Source organism: Rhamphochromis sp. 'chilingali' (assembly GCF_963969265.1).
Source record: "Rhamphochromis sp. 'chilingali' genome assembly, chromosome: 8".
Classification (NCBI taxonomy): Eukaryota; Metazoa; Chordata; class Actinopteri; order Cichliformes; family Cichlidae; genus Rhamphochromis; species Rhamphochromis sp. 'chilingali'.
The window spans coordinates 22,735,252-22,754,758 of record NC_137935.1 but is presented as its reverse complement, the minus strand read 5'-3'; the positions used below and the strand labels follow the sequence as shown (position 1 = coordinate 22,754,758).

Below are 19,507 nucleotides of genomic sequence, written 5' to 3'. Positions count from 1 at the left end.
AGATTTGTCGGCTGCACATCCTTGTTTTGTTCCACCACGTCCCAAAGGTGCTCTGTTGGGTGTAGATCTGGTGACTGTGGAGGCCATCTGTGCAGAGTGAACTCAGGTGCATTTTATCCTCCTGGATGCAGCCATCATAGGATTGATGTGCTGAGGTCATAAAGGAATGGCATGGTCAGCAACAGTACACTGATAAACTGGTGTTAAAATGATGCGCAGCTGGTAGGGAACAGAGTTATGTCCTTACCATCTTAATGTCGCAGCAGAAGAGATGAGTCATCAGACCAGGTAACATTTTCTAGCTTTCTGTTGTCCAGCTTGTCAGTCTGTGATAATTACAGCCTCAGTTCTTCCTGTTTTTAGGTGACAGGAGTGGCAGTCAGTATGAACATATGCTGCAGTGGCACATCTGCTTCAAGGCGAACTTGAACTTCAGCAGGTCGTCTTGACCACTTTTACAAACCTAAATGTGATGAGTTGCTTGCATGCAATTGGCTGATTTGTGTTAACCTCCTAGGACCTGGCGTCCACATATGTGAACATCACATTTTGGGTTATTTAGACCAAAATACTCAATTTTGCTCTACAAGGGCCTGATATCCACTTACGAGGACATTATACTGCTAAGGTTCTATCAAAACTTTAAACGAATATCCTCATATGTGTCTCTCATTTTTATTAGAAACAAAAATACGGTAAAAATAAATAATTTAAAAAAAAATCTGGTAAAACTTTGTTTTTACATTCATCGGGCCCCAATATGCCCAAATATCAAAGAGAAATTAAAAATAAATGCCGTGGAAGAGTTTGGGTCTTAGGAGGTTAAGGAGCCTATGAACACGTGTACCTAATAAAGTGGCCGGGGAGTGTGTATAGGCCATTCCGTTCTTGCGCTCTGCTTCGACGAGCTGCGAAACCAAACAATGTTACCAGTGCTGACGTTTCGGTAATGATAATTCAGTTTACATAATGCAGACCTGTGGCAGGCACTGTTATGCCCCATCTTTTTTTCATTTCCATAAAGCAGGTTACATTTTGCTGACTGCTTTTATCTAAAATAAAGTAGTCTGCAAATACAAAACAAGCAGTAGTAGTCAGCTAGTATAAGAGCAGTGCTGCCTCTCCAGCTTGGAGCTGCCCATCGTGAGTCACAAGGTCCAGACGTCTCTGCTTCGCTTCCCTCTGTGGGCCAGGGCGTACCTTGCCGCCCCTTCTCATTCCCAGCTCTCCCCAGCTCTCTCTGCGCTGTCCTGTGCGTCTCCCGCTATCATCCCCAGGTCTTCCCAATACGGTGGATTCATGCTCGACTCTCGCCCTCCTCGGTCGCCATGCAGAACAACCACCATAAGGAGCATCTCTATAAGATTCTTGTGATAGGCGACCTCGGGGTTGGGAAGACCAGTATCATCAAGCGATATGTCCACCACAACTTTAGCCCCAACTACCGAGCCACCATCGGCGTGGATTTCGCACTCAAAGTGCTCAACTGGGACCAGGAGACCGTGCGCCTTCAGCTGTGGGACATCGCAGGTAAACCAACTTTCACCCACCGCTCACATTAAATAGGAGGAGGTGAAACAGTTCGATAACACCGCGGGGATTGTAAGAAACGAGGATTTGTGCGATTTGTTTCCTTTTTGCCTAAAAGTGTTTTAAGTATGTTACATTTAGAAGTTATGCAAAGCAGATTATTATCAATTTATAACTTCTTTGGAAATGTGTGATTTTCTTATGCAGAAAACATGCTGGAGAGGGTTAATTAGTCTTTTAAGTGAAATTACCATAACATTTGAAATCTCTTTAATGAAAGTGACAAGCTATAATCTAAAGAAATTTCAGTTTACAATTATTTAGCCCGTTATGTCTTTATTAAATGACACACAATCACACAATGATTGTCGTTGTAAAAACCACCTCGGTAAGTGCTGTGCTAAAGCTTTCCAAATAATTAATGAAATACTTATGAGAGGTTGGCTGCTCCAGTAGAAACGACATGTTTTGTAATTTCAGGAAAATGTGTGAGATGTCTGACTATGGACTTTAAAATTATTGTTTATTTTACATTAAACAAATCATAGGTTAATAAGGAAACAAAAGCACACCAGTCCAAGATAGTTTTTTTCTTTTTACAGTTCACCCTTGTTTTTAACACACACACACACACACACACACACACACACACACACACACACACACACACACACACACACACACACACACACACACACATTCTTGTTCGTCATTTGTACCAGCTGACTCCAAATTCCTGCCTTCCAATCGCTTGGCTATGCACTCATACAATCATATGTTAAAAAGGTTAAAGTCATATATAAGATGAGCTTTTGCGCCATGTGACCTTGATGAAGGAGCATCACGATGCTCTCATGATAAATCAGTGTCGTCATAGTAACGGCGTGCCACTCTAAGATTGTTTCGAGGCTTATGCAAAACCTTCTGCACCAGCTGGTCTGTTGAGCCAGAAAATTAATAATCTTATCTAATTTGGAACGGAACATTGAGCTCATGTTCCAGCTGATGACATAATAAAAGCATGTTTATTATATCACCTTTATAATTTGATGTCATGCGGTCCCCAGTACGGAGTTTTTTTGCTCTAAATGCAGCTGTCTTACACACACACACGCACGCACGCACACACACACACACACACACACAGTGTAACTAAACAAAGTGTTTTCACATTTTTTCCCCGAGTAGATCCCAAGTATCACACGCCTTCACTATACTTTGTAAATGTAGTAGTATATAAGTTGAATAGTGTAAATTGTCGGTAGGTGTTAGGATGCCATGTCATCAGGGACGAGGAATGGAAGTTTTTTATTTGCTTTAAAACCAAAAGTTATTAAAATAGAAATTCAAATATGTTTATGTGTCGGTTTTCAGTTTTTAAATTGCTTCTGGCGATGACAGATATCAGAAATAATACCGGCTTTTGACTGGGGTGCTGTTGGTTAAGATGACAGAAAGACTACAACAGCCTCATGTCACATGAGTGTCTGCTGAGGTTTAGAAGAATCCTCAGACCTGGTGCTCTCTCCCCTCCTGTGCGCTCTCTCTCCAGTAAGCGCAAGCAGTCATGTGTCTCAAACTCATGTGAGGGAGATTTGAGGCCCAAGCTCCTGTACACAGAAAGCTTTTTATTATGAGCCAAAGATGAGGGTCTCCCTCAGAGAAAACTGCCACAGGTCTTGCACTGTACTCATTGTGCTTCTTACACTCACCTAAAGGTTATTAAAGCCTTCAAGATGGAAGATTATCTCAAGTAAATACGCTACGTACAACCTTTTCTTGAAATATTTATGACTGCGTCTCACTTTTATGAATCTAAGAAAAAACTCACCCAGCTCTGTTATGGGATTTGGTAATGAGCTACAGTTTTCTCATGCAACAGATGTAATAAATCACTCGCTGTTCTGTGCATTTACCAAGATAAACAACTTCGACCTTTTTATCTTTGTCTCCCATTTTTCTATGCCATGCTGCCAGTGTAGCAGAGCTAACTTCACAAGCCTAGATCATGTACACATAAGAGGAAAAACCTTTAGGGTTTTGTTTCTTTGTCTTTGACTTCAGATAATTTTCAGTCTTTTGAACTTTCGTGGATTATGTTGAACTGCAGACTTACACTATTGCTGCCTTTCTATGAGCCTAAAAGGCCCCTAAGTAGTACCTATTTTGAGGAGTGAGGTTAAATATTAGCAAAGATACAATATTTGCAAACAGCTACACAGAGACATAAGTAGAAACACCCAAAGATACCTGATCTGTTGTAAAGAGATACTTAAGTTTTCTAGTGGGGCTTTTTCAAACATCCTCTATAATGTACTTGCCCAGAAAGCAGTGTGTTTGAGAAGGCCAGGGGCATAATTTTCTGCTCGACATACTCCAATGGCCGACCTGTTTCAACAAGCATCTGCCCCTAGATAAGTCCTTGAGCAAACCTTTCTGCCTCCCACCTGTTCTGCATCTGACCTTGTGGTCTGATCCATCTGTTCAAAAAAAAACCAAAAACCCAAAACACTGCTGTGGGACTCAAAACCCTTTTTCTTGGCATCTTCTCTTGGATGCCACGATGAGTAGACCAGTTTGATTTATGGTTATTCCACAGTGTGGAAGTGTCTTGATTTTATTCTGCGGCTGCGCAGCTGAATCTGATGGTTCTTCAGCAGAAATTATGGATGGGAAAATGTGTGTGGATACAAGATTCCAACAGGGCTTATCAAATTAATTTGACCCTCAGGAATTTTTTTTTACAGACAGTTTCACAAGCAGGCACGCACAGACTCCAGAGCCATGTTTCTTTCTCCCATTCTGCCTCTTTTCCATCTGTCCCTGCTTGTCTTGTAATGGACTGGAAAAAAAAATTGTGTGTCTGAAGTATCGGATGCAGGTGAAATATGTAAAGAACGCATCCATAAATACACCCAAAATGAGAAAATGGTAACATTGTTTATGTTTGCTGATAAGGTGACAGCTTTGATAGACCATTGTTATACTGATCTGTCGAAAATTTCACGATGTGCTTTAATAAAGTATGAAAAATTTAAAATGCATCACAGTGACAACAAGCAATAATCTTATGTGTGTGTGTGTCACTTTGTGTGCACGTCTTTCAGGTCAGGAGAGGTTTGGCAACATGACCCGTGTGTATTACCGTGAAGCCATGGGTGCATTCATCGTGTTTGATGTCACACGGCCTGCCTCCTTTGAGGCTGTCACAAAGTGGAAAGAGGATTTGGATTCCAAACTGACACTTGCCAACGGGAAGCATGTAGCCACTGTTCTTCTGGCCAATAAATGTGACCAGGGTCGGGATGTACTGACCAATAACGGAATAAAGATGGAGCAGTTCTGCCAGGAGAACGGCTTTGTGGGATGGTTTGAGACTTCTGCTAAGGTGAGAAAGATGACAAACAGACACACACACGAATACACGTACACACACAGTGTTTTAACTACAAGGAAACAAAGAGCAGCCTTCAACAGAGCTCTGAGGTTCAATCCCCGTGTGTCAGCAAGTCTCCTCAGATGTCCTTGGGAAGCAGCTGACTCCTTGACTCTATCAGACCTAGCACCTGATTACCCTGTGGAGATGCCACCACAGAGGCACATTCAGGATGTGAAGAGATCCTTTAAAAGTGCTGAGTTTAACAGTCCCAGTCTGTTCAGTATCTGCATATCAATCACAGAGCCCTGCTGCTTTTGCACAAGAGTCTCACAGTCGACGTTCCTTCTGTGTTATTCCAGGTCAGCTGCACTTGCGTCAGGTGCTCTGTTATCCAGACAGGATGTCCAGGAGTGTTGAGGGAATATACTGGCACACTTTTTTCCACTGACTGCACAAACCATAAAAAAGTGCTTATTCTTAAGCTTACAGAGACTGTGATGCAATTTATAAAAATTATATTTTTAACCAAAACGTAACTTTCAGCTAAAATACCTAAACTGCTTACAAAATATACTTTGTTACGTTTGCTATATTCAGTCAGTCTGAAGCCTTTGTAACAAAACTTAGACTGGACTGACAGCATAGCAATAATATTTAAAGATGAACAGAAGAAATGGGATAATATATTTAAATACTGAGCACAAATAAGAAATAAAAGACAGTAAAAGTTTGATTCAAGGCTCACTCATGACGACAGAAAATAAAAATGCGGTGGGTGTATTCTGATTGTGAAATGAGCAACACACAGTGACACAGTAACACACTCAGACCTGAGTATGGCTGCTAGGAATCTCACAGCTAGGTGGTAAGAGGAGAAAATAGACTGAGGTGTGAGAAAGCTTAGCCATATACGGCACTGAAAGTTCAAATAAAACTTAACAAAAACAATCAGCCACTTAACCATATACAAAATCTGTTCTCACTTTTGTTTCTTTATACAAATATTTGTACAAATCTGTGAGGTCCACAGCTGCCACAGGCCCGAAATAGATTATACTCAGTATTCTCAGCAAAGCATTATTGTCCTCTATAGTTTTAGTTGTTGTATAAATGCCATTTATACCATTAGAAAACAAAATACAATCTCTAAAATATTGTAATTGTATAAAAAGAAAAGAAAAAAAAGACCACCAAACAAGTTAATGAAGCTTTATAAAAACAATGACGATAACGTCTACAACAATAATTGTTTCAGGGGAAGAATGATTAAAAAAAACACACAGAGATAAACTGAGTATTAACTTTGCTCAAAGCCTGACATTGCAAAACAGTCGCACCTAATAAATCATCTGTCATCTTTTTTTTCACTAACCATAAATATAAATAATAATCCATCACAAATGTTAAGTAGTTCAGAGCTTAATGCCTCGAATGTTAATTGGAAACACTATATTTTACTCAGCTGATAACTGACTTTTTTGGAGCTCAGTAAACTCCAAAATTTGCAACAACAGTTTTTATTGTGAAAAACTCTGCGGAAGGAAAGAAGTGAAGCTGGCACATGATATATAATACATTTTACTTGAGCGGCACACTGCTAGATCATCAGGATATTAAAATATTAAGCACACGACTGCTGCTGCTGTAGACTTTACATGTAAGAAAATTGCATCTTTCTCATCTTTTTTCACGCTCAGCAGAACTTTTGAGTTGTATTCCTGTGGGTGGAGAAGCTTTGTAGATGATGACTTTCCTTAGAGGATCATTTAGCTGGAATGTTAAACTAGGCATCCCAATTCCTATATGAAGAAACTTTTTGGTATCATTTGTTTTATTCATCAAACTAAGGTAAAATTCCTCCTAACTAAACTTTGATAACCGGATCATGAAAAAAAGGGAAAAATGCAGCTTATTTAAATTTATATTGAAAGAGTAGCAGGGCAGGGTGAGAGACACTTCTGGAAGTTATTTCTGTTTTTATTAGAGACCTCATTTGACTACGATGACATTTCCTTTCTGAGCTACTGCAGTATCCATCAATCACACACTGTGTCATCACTGAGTTCATCTAGGTTTTTTAATTCTTTCTAAGATTAGGATAGAAAGACTCTAATGTTGAGAATTTATATAAATTAGAATTCAGGCCTGCATAATGCAGGTCTTTCTTGCATATGTAAGTGTTCCATACTGTGCAAATTGATCATTCCAGTTTTTACCTATTCCAGTATTTTTGCAATCATCTCCGATTGTTTGGGCTTTCTCTGTTTTCTCTGTATTATTGTAGAGTATTTACTTTGCAATACAAAGTGCCTTGAGGTGACTGTTGTTGGTATATGGTGCTGTATAAATATATTACATTGAAAAAAATATATATTTTTAGTGTAATCACAGGTCTCATTAGGTTTTGCTGTGGATGCTTTCGTCGTCATTTTTTTGTGTGTAAAAGAGAGATGCATTGTCATTTGTCAGTGTGTCAGACCAGAGGCAACCACTCAGAGTAAATGCAAAAATCTCTTTCCAGCTTGTGTTCACATCATTCCTGCTGACTGTTTTGTTGTGTTTCTTCCACCTCTTCAGTTTAGTGACGGACCATTTGATTCACTCAATTAACTCCACAGGTTTTTCTTCCTGCAGGCGCTTTTTTCTATCTTGTTTAGTGCCTTATAACATTGATTGATCTTCTACCTTTTCATATTCTTTGTCTTTCTTTCCCCCCTCTCCTCTATCACCCCCCCCCCCCCCTTTTTTTTCTCCACTCTCTGCTTTCAGGAAAACATAAACATCGATGAAGCAGCCAACTGCTTGGTGAAGCACATCATTGCCAGTGAGAAAGACATGCTCCAGTCAGAAGTCCCAGACACCATCACGCCTCAATTAGAAAAGGACAAAGGTGGGACATGCTCCTCGTGCTTCAGATCCCAGTAGGACCTGGTAGTTGGATTCTCATTACACACAGTGTTCAGTTTGTGTGTGAGAAAGAGAACAAGGAAGAGCTCCTTTTGGCTCCTTTCGAGGTAGACGGTGTGGGTGCCAACTCCTTTCCAATCTTTAAGCTTGGGTGGGTTGGGTGTGGGGTTTGAGTGGACAGAGAGGCAGCTGGCTCAGGAAATGGATGGATTTGAGCAGAGGCAGAAAGAGAGATGGGTGCAGCTGTGTGCTCTTGTCAAAGACAAGGTCACCCTCTGGGTGACTTCAGGCCTCGACACTGCCACTTCGGCTACCATGGAGACGGAGTTAATGAACACATGCACAGAAAGGTTGTGGCAAATCACAGAATATCTGTGCTGGAGGTGTGTGGAAGTAATCACTATATGGAAGCCATGGTCGCTGCTCCTCTTTCTCTCTTCTTACTGTCGTCTCTGTTCTTTTCCTCTGCTCTCATTTTTCTCCTCTGCTTGTTTGTAATTCCTAACCCGTACCTGACGGCACGTTTGGTTTGTCACATTTTTCATGCTTCTTTCACAAGCAAGCAGAGAAAGCAAGTTAAGAATTTTTTCTCACCGACTCTCTCCCAAGCAATTCCTTCTCAATGCTAATAAGACCACAGCCACATTACATGGCTCCTTCAAATATGGCTTCATTTATTTTTAACTTTTCATGTCCATCCACTATTTCCAGTGAAGCACTGTAAAGCAGATTATTGCAATTAAAGTGCCTTTTTTAAAGCATTTTATTTAATATCTGCAGTAGAGATATTCACTATATATTATTTACAAGCCCTCTTAATGGTGCACATTTCTCTTTCTGTTCAGCCCTAATTAAGAATTGAACTCATTTCAATTTCAGCACTTTTAAAAATAATGCTGAATGTGTGTTAATGCCCATTGTATCCCTTATTTCTATCCAGTGGTTTTCTATTAAATTTCTATCCCACTGTGATTTCTTTTATTTGTAATGTTTGTAATTATGGGATGAATGCAAACATGTATACAACTATGTACATATTATATACAGCAAACTGAGGCAGATTATACAGTAGAACCAAAGATGTATCCAGTTTTCAAAATGTTCATGTGAATAAACCGTGGCTTTACTGACGACTAGCTGTTTGTCTTCTTATTATAACATTAAAAAGTCTGTATACAACAACAAACATGGTTTAACATTCATTCTATGCACTATGATCAAGGTATAAATGACTGGATCCTAACAATTCAATAAATTAAGGATCGTGAGGGAGATGTCAGTTAAGAAGTCTGCTCATATGCTTCGCCGTGCAGTCCTGGGAGGAGGTATAACCAGACAATACAGGTTTCTGGGTTAGGTGGCAGTAACCTCTTGTTGGCAAAACAAGAAGCCTGGGCTGTGTCTAAGCAGCACATCTGACAAACCATCACTGTCAGCCTGCAGCAGTGTTTTGCTGACTATTCACACAGCCAGTGTCCTCTGGTCTGATGTGAAAAAGGGTAAATATTTGCTGTGCCACAAGAAGAATCACTCATCAGCACTGGTGATACTTGTCTTTACTGACAACAGTGGACATTGAGACTCCCCCCATCCTGCTCCACAAGGCTCTATCCTTCCTCTAATGGAATACAAAAAAAGGCATGTAGAAGAGAATTTGGTGAACGAAGTGCAAATAAAGTCACTCGGCCCAGATCAGGAGGCCTTTAAAGGCCAAGCTTAATGTAGTTTTTCTTTGTGTTTATTCTTTAAAATGGCAGATACTACAATGATTGACATGAAACCAGTTATTCAGAGTATCTGGAATCAGAGCATGCTGTAATAGATCACCGTGCACTGATTCCACCGGAGCCTATCCCAGCTGAAGTCCTATCAGGTCGCCATCTGAAATTAAATATAACAGCATGACAAACCTGGTGTCAAGCAACTCCAGGATTTAACTGATGATACAAATTTGTGATTGCATTTACTCCCCTTTGTATCATGTCTTGTAGTAAATGAAAAAGAGAATTATTGGTCATGCAAAAACCACACCTGTACTTTGTGTGTCATTCAGTTCTTTTGGTTTTAACAGTTTCATGCATTATGCTCATCTAACAGAAAAAGAATATTTTCCCAGACATCTAATGCAGATTTTATACTAGAAAAACTGGGTTTACATTTACAGAACAGCAGCTAAGGCGGGGCTTCATAGGACAGCAAGAAAAAAGAACAGAACTTCCTTTAAAACATCAAATAATGAGTTTATATGCCATTTGACTACATGATTAATTAAAGCTGATGTACATTCTTTGTTGTTCATTTGTACTGCACAAGGAACTGAACTCTGACAGCAGTTTTCAACAGCATAGCATTTTAAATTCACATGTTTAGTGTATCAAATCAAATCAGGATCACTGATGCAGTTCAAGCATACCTCATAACTATGCTTTGAATTGTATTTTTCACACTTTAACAGGAGATCAAAGACATTTCTTTTGGAGCAGGGATTTTCTCACTGTTTATGTAACACCCTGTGATAAGATTTCACAGTGAAAAGTTCAAACTGGTACATAATAGTTCTCGTGCATTGTTTTTGACCCATCATGTGACTGCTGCATACACAGAGGATTCCAATCCTCAGAGACGTTAAAGAAACAGTTTTTAATCAGATTACAGCATCTGGTCAACAATGGGCAAAGAAGGGCACTGATAAGAGAACCCTCAAAACAGAGGCATTTTTATAAATGGCAGTCACTGACATTTCCTCAACTTTTCTTGCTTTTTTCACTACTTTTTGAATTTTCTGGGGCCATTTTAACTACTGGTAGAATGATGTGAAACCTGGATGCTACAGAGATAGCACACATAGTTAAACTCCAGGATGTTATCATCAACATGTGCCATTGTCAGATGGTTTGCTGTGTCACCCAACACAGTCTCAAGAGCTTGGAGGAGATTCCAGGAGTCAGAAAGTTACTCTGGGAGAGCTGGACAAGGCTGTAGAAGATCCTTAGCACGACCGGTATCTGCGCCTTTGTGCAAGAGGAACAGGATGAGTACTGCCAGAGCTAAAAAAAATAACCTCCTGCAGTCCACTGTTGTGAATGTCTCTAACCAAACAATGAGAAACAGACTGCATGAGGGTGGCCCGAGGCCTGATGTCTTTAAGTCCTGTGCTCACTGCCCACAACTGCAGAGCCCACAACTGGTATTTGAAATAGAATACTACAATTGGCAGGTCCACAGTGTGCCACAGATGAGGACAGGCTCACCTTTAGCATGTGGCAGACGTAAAAGTGAGAAGCCGTGGAGAACGTTATTCTCCCTTTAGCATTGTTCAGCATGATTGGTTTGGTGGTGGGTAAGTGATGATCTGGGGATATCCATGGAGGGACACAAAGACCTCTACAGGCTAGGCAACAGAACCCTGACTCCTAAGTAAAGCGCTATACAAATACAGGCCATTTACCATGAGGAAGAACACCTCTGGACATTATGTTTCAGACCATCTGATGCTACCAGGCTGCGCCTTATTTCCTGATTACTGCATGCTGCATGTGACTGTATGGGAGTTGTTCTAACCCACTTTAACCCCCTTGGCCATGTAGCTTGTGAAACATTTGCTTATATCTTATTAAATTCAACCGGAAAGCCAAAAGAGCAAAAAGGGAACATTTTACTAGAGCTCACAACACAAGTTGTTTGGTGACTTATTTCTAAATGAGCCTTTAACCCCACAAATCTAAGCAACCATAGAGTTGATGTTTGTGGTTATTTTTCATGAATTCATTTTTCAGCACTTTTCTCCTGAAACTCACTGTCTAATTATCTCCCTCTAAAGATAACATTTTGAGCCTCGTTTAACACTGTGGTTTCTTCTAATCCTTGGGAGACAAAGACGCCGTCTGTTGTCTAGCGCTTCTCTCTCCATTGCATATTGGTTTAGAGGTTAGGCCGCGCGCTGCAGGAAGATGGTGTCACTTTCTAATTTTCAATAATTAGATCGGATTTTCAGCGTTGATGTAATAATTTGAGAGAGAAACCACAAGGAAGCGGAGGGGAGAGGTTAGGCGCAGGGTAGAGTTGTGTGCGAATTTTTTTCTTTTCTTCTGACTCAGAAGCCAACCCCTTCTCTGTACACCCACACTCTCTCTCTTCTCTCTCTCACACAGTCAAACGCACACATGCCCAGATGATCAGAAGATTTCACAGCTTTATCTCTCGCTTTCTGCTAGTCTCTAAGGCAACAAGCTACCAAGAAAGTCATAGCTTTGTTTCTCTTTACAGACTGACTCTGCCCTTGTAGTTCTCCTCTATTTCTTTTCCAATGTTACACAAAAAGGAAAAAGTAGAGGGAATAAGGAGGAAGGGATGAGGAGGAAATGGGCTGCATGTGATTTCAGGTTGGCGTAAAGTCTCTCTTTAGTCGTGTTATTTACACACTCACTAACACAAACATGCACGCTCTATTTTCACACCAATACACCAACCTGCTTCAAAAAAGTAGTGATGCTGTGTCAACTGCATGCAAAACGAGAACGCAAGAAGTTGCATAACATATATACGTATACAATTTCTAAACGGAGATTGATTTATATAGTTAGTTTGTTAGTTTTGCAAAACGTGCTCGTTCTGGATTAATTGCTGGAAAATGTTTGGGCATGTTTGCCACCGTGTTACATCACTTCTTTTGTTAGCAAACCTCTGTAAACATTTGGGAATTAAGTTGAAGTTTTGAAAGCAAAACATTTTCCCATTCTTACTTGATTTCAGCTGCTCAACAGTTTCAGACGTCCTTTTTGGTGTTTTCCAGTTGGTAATGTTCCAACTGTTTTCAGTGAATGACAGGTGAGGTCTGACTCTTCTGCTACAGAGCCATGCTGCTGTCAGCAGGATAATGAGCAGAATGTTTTTTGGTGTTGCCTTGGCATGCATTAATGCACACATATATTGTCACGGATAGTCCAAAGGATCCACAATTTGGACCCTGAGATTTTTTTTTTTTTTTTTGGGGGGGGGGGGGGGGGGGGGGGGGGTATTTTATTTTGTTTTACTTTATTATTGTTAAGTGTTTGTATTGTAGCCTCTAGCTTAAGTTTACAGGAATTTCTTCTTCGGCTTGCAAAGCAACAAATCCCACAGAGGTGTAAAAAACTGATGTGCATTCAACTTGGCAACGTGTTGTCAGGTGAAAAATCACCCTCAAGAGATAAAGGATATTCATACTGTATACAGTATAAGTATAAATAAATTATAAATGCTGCAATAAAGCAGCCACAGAAAAAATACAGGCATAGAGCTCAGTTGTAGTGCTACTACATAATCGATAAACACTGAGAGAGGTGTTGGAAGTGGAGGCTGTGGCAGGCTTACTTTGGCTGTGAATTAAACACACAGTAAAAGAAAATCAATAGTAGGAGCCAGGAGAGACTCTGGATGAATGAAAATAGTGGCTGCACCTCCAGCTCTGATCTTTGTGTGTTTCTCTCTCTCTCTGTGTGTGTGTGTGTGTGTGTGTGTGTGTGTGTGTGTGTGTGTGTGTGTGTGTGTGTGTGTGTGTGTGTGTGTGTGTGACCTCACAGTAGCAAAAGTTTCAGTGAATTTAAAATATAGTGCTATGTGGACTCTCAAAGACTTGCTCCGAATGACTAATCATTCACAACCAGTTCAGCCTGAGAGTGAATCTGATTCAATACTAGACTTAGTGCAGTCTCTCTGTCTCACACACACACACACACACACACACACACACACACACACACACACACACACACACACACACACACACACACACACACACACACACAACACAATTGATTAAACTTGAGGATTTGTTTACACATCATAGGATAGCAGATCCTATTTGAAATGTCTGCATGAGGTTTGTCTGCGCTTTTCCTCGCCAGCACTCGTTTCAGTGCTTTTAGAATTGATGGCATTTTTAAGGAGCTGTTTTGTTTGCTCTTCAGAAGAGCATTCGTATGTCAGTGAAAATCAGAGGATGGCCTCTTAGAAAATTGTCATTTGTGCAGCAAATGAGCTGAATTGATTCATCTGACATGGTTGCGTTAAACCGAAGCTATGAAATGAGTCAAGCAGTTGGGGAGAAAGCTTTTGTCTGCACACAGGGTAAAACAGTGGTAACGTGGAGAAATGCATTTTCTGTCTGTAGCAGTGGAGCTGGCTTACTTGTTGGTCAACTGCATCATCGGTCCACAACAGCATACTCAGACAAATTGCTGCACTCACTACACAATTACCTGGCAGCATGTTTTGGAAAATGTTGGGCTTCACATTGTTGCTCTGCTCCCTTTGTTGAGATAAGAAGTAAAGGCCACTTAAATGACAATGCACACAAGCACAGCCAGAAGTACTGTAGGAATTTTTAGTTTGTGTGACTTTGCAGCTGGTGAAATACAGAAACAAAGCGTCTAATATCGAGCCAGCTAGGCCAAAAATAAATAATGCATAGATAAAGTTATCCATGCCGACCAGTCTGTAACTGAATAGAAAGCTTGTTCAGACTGCAAACAACTGCCCACCGAAGGCTTCTTTTGTTAGAGTCATAAACCTGGACACTTACAGAGGCCACAGAGCTCTGTCTTAGCAAGACAAGTGCTCAGATTGTGAGTACAGCAAGCACCACATCAGCCAGTGAGCAGGTCACCTCTATACATGTTATGAAATATGAGATTTTTTTATACTGTCACACCAATCTCTTTTAGCCTCCTTAGACCCCAACTCTTTCATGGCATGCATTTTTAATTTCTCTTTGATATTTGGGCATATTGGGACCCGATGAATGTAAAAACAAAGAATTACCTGTTTTTTGGGGGTTTTTTTTCCTGATTTTTGTTTCTAAGAAACTATGAGGATATTCGTTTAAAATTTCGATCGAACAGTAGCAGTATAATGTCCTCATAAGTGGATATCAGGCCCTTGTAGAACAAAATTGAGTATTTTGGTCTAAATAACCCAAAATGTGATGTCCACATATGTGGATGCCAGGTACTAGGAGGTTAAACATCACCATTTATTGTTTTACAATCTGTGGCTTGAAACAACAAATATTACTTTTGCTGGTCTCTTCTCAGACAGCTTACTATGCAATTGGATCAGTGCCTGGTTTGGAAAGCTGACAATTTTCTCTAAGATGCAAATTCTGTCTGCGATCCATCCTAACTCAGAGATCACCAGAGGGACTGACAGAGCCTTTGTGTTTAAAAAAAAGAGAAGCTTTGTAAAGTTGCTCAGAGATTAGGTTGGTCAACCCACACCAAGAAAAAAATGAGGTCCTTCTTGTGCTGATTCAGCATTGTCCTCATGTTTCTACCTACGTTTCCCTTTGATACTCCATAGTCAGGTAGAATGGCCTCTCTCTACAGCCCACACATGCGTAAATGTATAAGGCGATGCTGCCTTTGTAGATTACTGACTTCTTCTGGGTATTTTGTTGCCTTTATTCCCAGCATACACTGTTTCTCACGCGGAGAAGAAGATTTATGGGAGAAAATAACGCTTTCAAGGATATTTGTTTCTCATCCAGAAGTGCATTAGTGGAGTGATGACGTGTCCGACGTGTCTCATTAATCCCGGAAAAACAAAATAAAAGAGAGAATAAAAGGGCCCCTGATAGTTCTTGCTAAAAATAAATGCATTGTACATGCATGGCTGCATTTTAAGAGGCATTAGTGGTGTTCAAGACAAGTAAGTTATATATTGCCTTTCCCTGAGATAGATTTGCCATCACTGCATATGGTTCTGTTACGCAGAATTTACTACTCCACAGGCAGTCCGAAATCAGCACCTTGGACAGCAACCAAGAAACATGGGGCTGTCTGATAGTGATGCTAGTACATGTATTATGCTGTTATGATGTATTAATTTTAAGTATAATAGCAATTTAGTATATAAATAAAGTGTTTTTGTTCCTTAAAGTTCTGAAATGTCTTTAATTTATGTCAGAATAGATTTATTGCTTTTCTCTTATAATTGCAGGAAGTTAATTGCTGCTGCTGCTTATTGTCCATCAGATTCTTCTCTCTGCTGCTGCATTTGTCATTCAGTTTTTGCATCTCAGTGTGTGTGTGTGTGTGTGTGTAGCTGCAAAGTGTTTGCTGTCTGTCTTTGCCTTGGCAGGGAAAAGACTAGGTGGAAAATTGGTCAGCAGTGCCCTTCCTCTCTGTGCCAACTGTGTCTCCTCTAGTGGATGTGTACAGAACAGCATGTGGACAAAATCTCCACATTAATGTCACCTTGTGCATATGTGTGTGTGTGTGTGTGTGTGTGTGTGTGTGTGTGTGTGTGTGTGTGTGTGTGTGTGTCTGTGTCTGTCTGTCTGTCTGTCTGTCTGTGTTTGTGTGTCTGTCCATATTTTTACATGCTCTGTTTATAGTTGTACTCTGGAGTCACTGTGTATGTCTGCAGACAGAGTTCAACAGCTGCGGTCCTCTCTGGTGCCTTACAGCGCTATCTAGCAGTGCATGTGCAGCACTGCATACCAACAAGCACACTCCCAACTCATGGATTAATCTAACGACGCAAAAATGCAGGCATACACAAACAGAAAGGAAGCCATGTTAATAAAAGGGTTATGGCTGTAAAGGTTAGGGAATTGAGCAAAACAAGGAAAAGAAAAGGACATTGAAAAGATTCTTGCATATTGCACTTTTAGCACTTGACATGTATATCTGATATTTCAACCTAAATTCTTAAAGCATGGAAATGACTCACTTGATCTTCTTAAAGGTAGCAGACAGAGTACAAGGAAGCGCAGATGTTGATGTGATAGAAGGTGGACTGCATGGATGGACGGATGGATGGCGAGTGGGAGGATAGAAAGGAGGGAGGTAGGTGGATGAGAGGTAAGTTGCCAGGCCATGTTTAAGAGTTGTGTCTGTAAGCAAACGTGTGTGAGTGCATGTATGTGTGTTTGTGTGCGTATGTGTGCGATTTCGCTCTGTGTGGGCGAGCGAGCATGGGACGAAGCGATGGCTCACAGAGAGGCAGTTGTCATGGCAACAGAGGATGTCGTCTTGTTCTGCGAGATCTCAGCTGTCCCAGAATCAAACAGACCTCGCTCCTCTCTTTTCTCTCTCTGCAATACTTAATCTGTTTCTCCTGTTTTTGAATACTTTCTTTTTATTTTAAAAAAATGCCAAAACACCCACTCTCTCCTTTCTTCCTTGCCCTCCTCTTATCCCCTTCTCTCTTCTGTGACGTTCTCTATATCCCTTTTTCGCTGCCTCTTGCCCCATTTCCCTGCATTCTACAGTCACTAGTTCTCCTCCTCCCACTCACTTTCACTCCTCCTCTCCCACATAGCCGTAACAGATATAAATAGAGGTAATAAATTGCAGTGAATGTGCTGGGGTGTGCATTTATGTGTGTGTGTGTGCGCTCGTGTGTGTACTGAACTCTATACATGTTGCACACATGACACATTAATTTACAGCCATGCTGATTTCCAATTACCAAACAAAAAACAACAGCAGCAAAAAATAAAATAAAATAAAATAAATACTGATGGAACTTTACTCAATCTTAAATTTCACTGGTTTTTCACTAAGGGGCAAAAATACTGCACATATAACAGTAACAATTTAAAGAACAAAAAAACATCAAAATGCTGTTGGGTTTCCTTACACAAACATAAAAATACCACACATACATAAATTATTAATATTATATATATTGGTAATAACTTTATACCAATTTTGTGAGAACTTGGTGGAGACCAAAACAGAGCTGAAAAAAGACTGATTGTGATGTGTGTATTGATTGCACCATGATTTTGTGTAAAGGGACAACTGGAAATTGGTACATTTGGCTCCTCCCTTATTTCCCAAATTTCCACCCCAGTAGAGGATGCATTCATTTGATATAACACAGATGTGAGATGCCCTCACCTTTATTTGGACTTGGGATTTTTGTGTGTCCTTCCAAGTGTCATTTTTTTGTATGAACAAAAGAATCCACGTGGGTTGCCATTATCACACCAGAGGCAACTATTATTGCCCTCAGACCAGCCAGAAAAGCCATTTAAGTGCATACATGCATGCTGACTGTATCAGCTTAAAGACTAATGTTACACAAACTACACTTCAGTATTCACTTTTAATGATTCACTGGTTTATAATTATACTATATAAACTGAAAGAACACACATACATAAAAAACAGGGGTGGGAGAGCTACAGGGAGTGAGAAACATAGTGGATCATGGTCATATGATCTGTACTGTGAATTACATTTAAGGTCAAGGACTGTACCTTGGTCAGTTAAAAGATCGAATCTCTTCAAAGCCTTATCTTTTATAACTGATTTGTAAAATATTTGTATGTGGATCTGTTACTTGTATCCACATTAAGATGAATGTTTCAGTTTTTCATGATAACCTGAATGTGACAACTCTGAAAGTCCACAAAAGTCCTCTCACAATTGTGCAATGGCACAATTAGAATAATACTGCACTCTGTATACAACAGGATTCTTTTGATAAAAATCACAAAAGGTAAAAACATTCAAAGGAACTTGTGTATCTTTAACAGCATAATTGAGCATTGTGATTGGGTGGCGAGAAGCCAATAAGAGCAAGAGGGGGCAAACTAAGGAGTCACAGAGTCAGACAGCAATTGAAAATTGTGTTAATTTATTTAAAATAAATATTAAATTCCTGCCCACTAAAACACGAATCTTATCAAAAAATAACAAATAAAGGGTCTTTTTGTTTTTTTGTTTTTTTGTTTTTTTTTTTTTGGGGGGGGGGGGGGGGGGGTTACTGCCCAAGGCAGTAAAAATACAAAAATAATGAAAATAAAATTGCACAATGTCCCAGAGTAAAACCCATCTCAGCAGCTCAGCAGTGTAACAGCAGTACGCTCAGTCTTTCATGTTCAGTTCTCTATCTTTCTAAATCATCTATTACTGTTGGCTCTGTCTCCTCCTCTTGGCCAGATGCTCATCCTGAAGAAACAACTCCATGACCTCCATTTCCAATTGAAGATTTCCATTTTCTGTGGCCATTAAGCTGTGCCTCTCTGCCAACCCCTTGCTTTGCTAGTACGGTGGCCTCCTGTCTCCATTTAAACACAGTAGACTAAGCATTTGTGAACTGTTTTGTTAACTTGGAAGATGTGTGTACGAAGTAAAATGCCAAAAATTTTTAAAAATGTAAAACATGCAAAAAAGTCCACACCAATAAAACCAAACAATAAATCACGGGATAAAATACAAAAATTGCCTCTGCTGGGTGACACGCATAACTGCAACTGTGCAAAGAAAAGGTCTCTAGGAAGGTGCGGATGTGATCAGATTCCTCTCTTAGCCTTAAAGTACAAGCACAAAATAGATCATAAAATAATTAATCAGTATATAAATGACGACTAATTAATGTTAGACATTATTAATTAGTCATGATATTAATTACTAATAAAGTAGTGCAGCCACCATGACAGTAAGTTCATTTTTATACCACTCTATTCATCTTTCATTTACACTGTATTTAGTTACACAGCGTTTTTATTGAAAAGTTTTGGGAGACATCCACATCCTTGCCACATGAGCTACATCCTATGACAGCTGGGACAGACTCTCTTCTATCCAATTCTTCTAATCTCTTCTAAAAAAAAATGGATGAATGTACTTAGGAAGCAAGACAAATAAATACTTCTGTACAACCTGTTTCCCACATTTACTTTTCCCTGGTGGCTCT

At 40.0% G+C, this 19,507-nt stretch overlaps 1 protein-coding gene across 1 annotated transcript; it reads left to right on the top strand.

The window, feature by feature from the left end:
* The first annotated feature begins 1,180 nt into the window (after positions 1-1,180).
* On the top strand, positions 1,181-8,944 carry rab38a (RAB38a, member RAS oncogene family). Its single transcript, XM_080888419.1, has 3 exons — positions 1,181-1,530; positions 4,638-4,918; positions 7,679-8,944. Exons 1-3 carry the CDS (start codon positions 1,329-1,331, stop codon positions 7,832-7,834), a joined length of 639 nt encoding a protein of 212 aa, XP_080744545.1. The 5' UTR covers positions 1,181-1,328; the 3' UTR covers positions 7,835-8,944.
* The last annotated feature ends 10,563 nt before the right edge of the window (positions 8,945-19,507 follow it).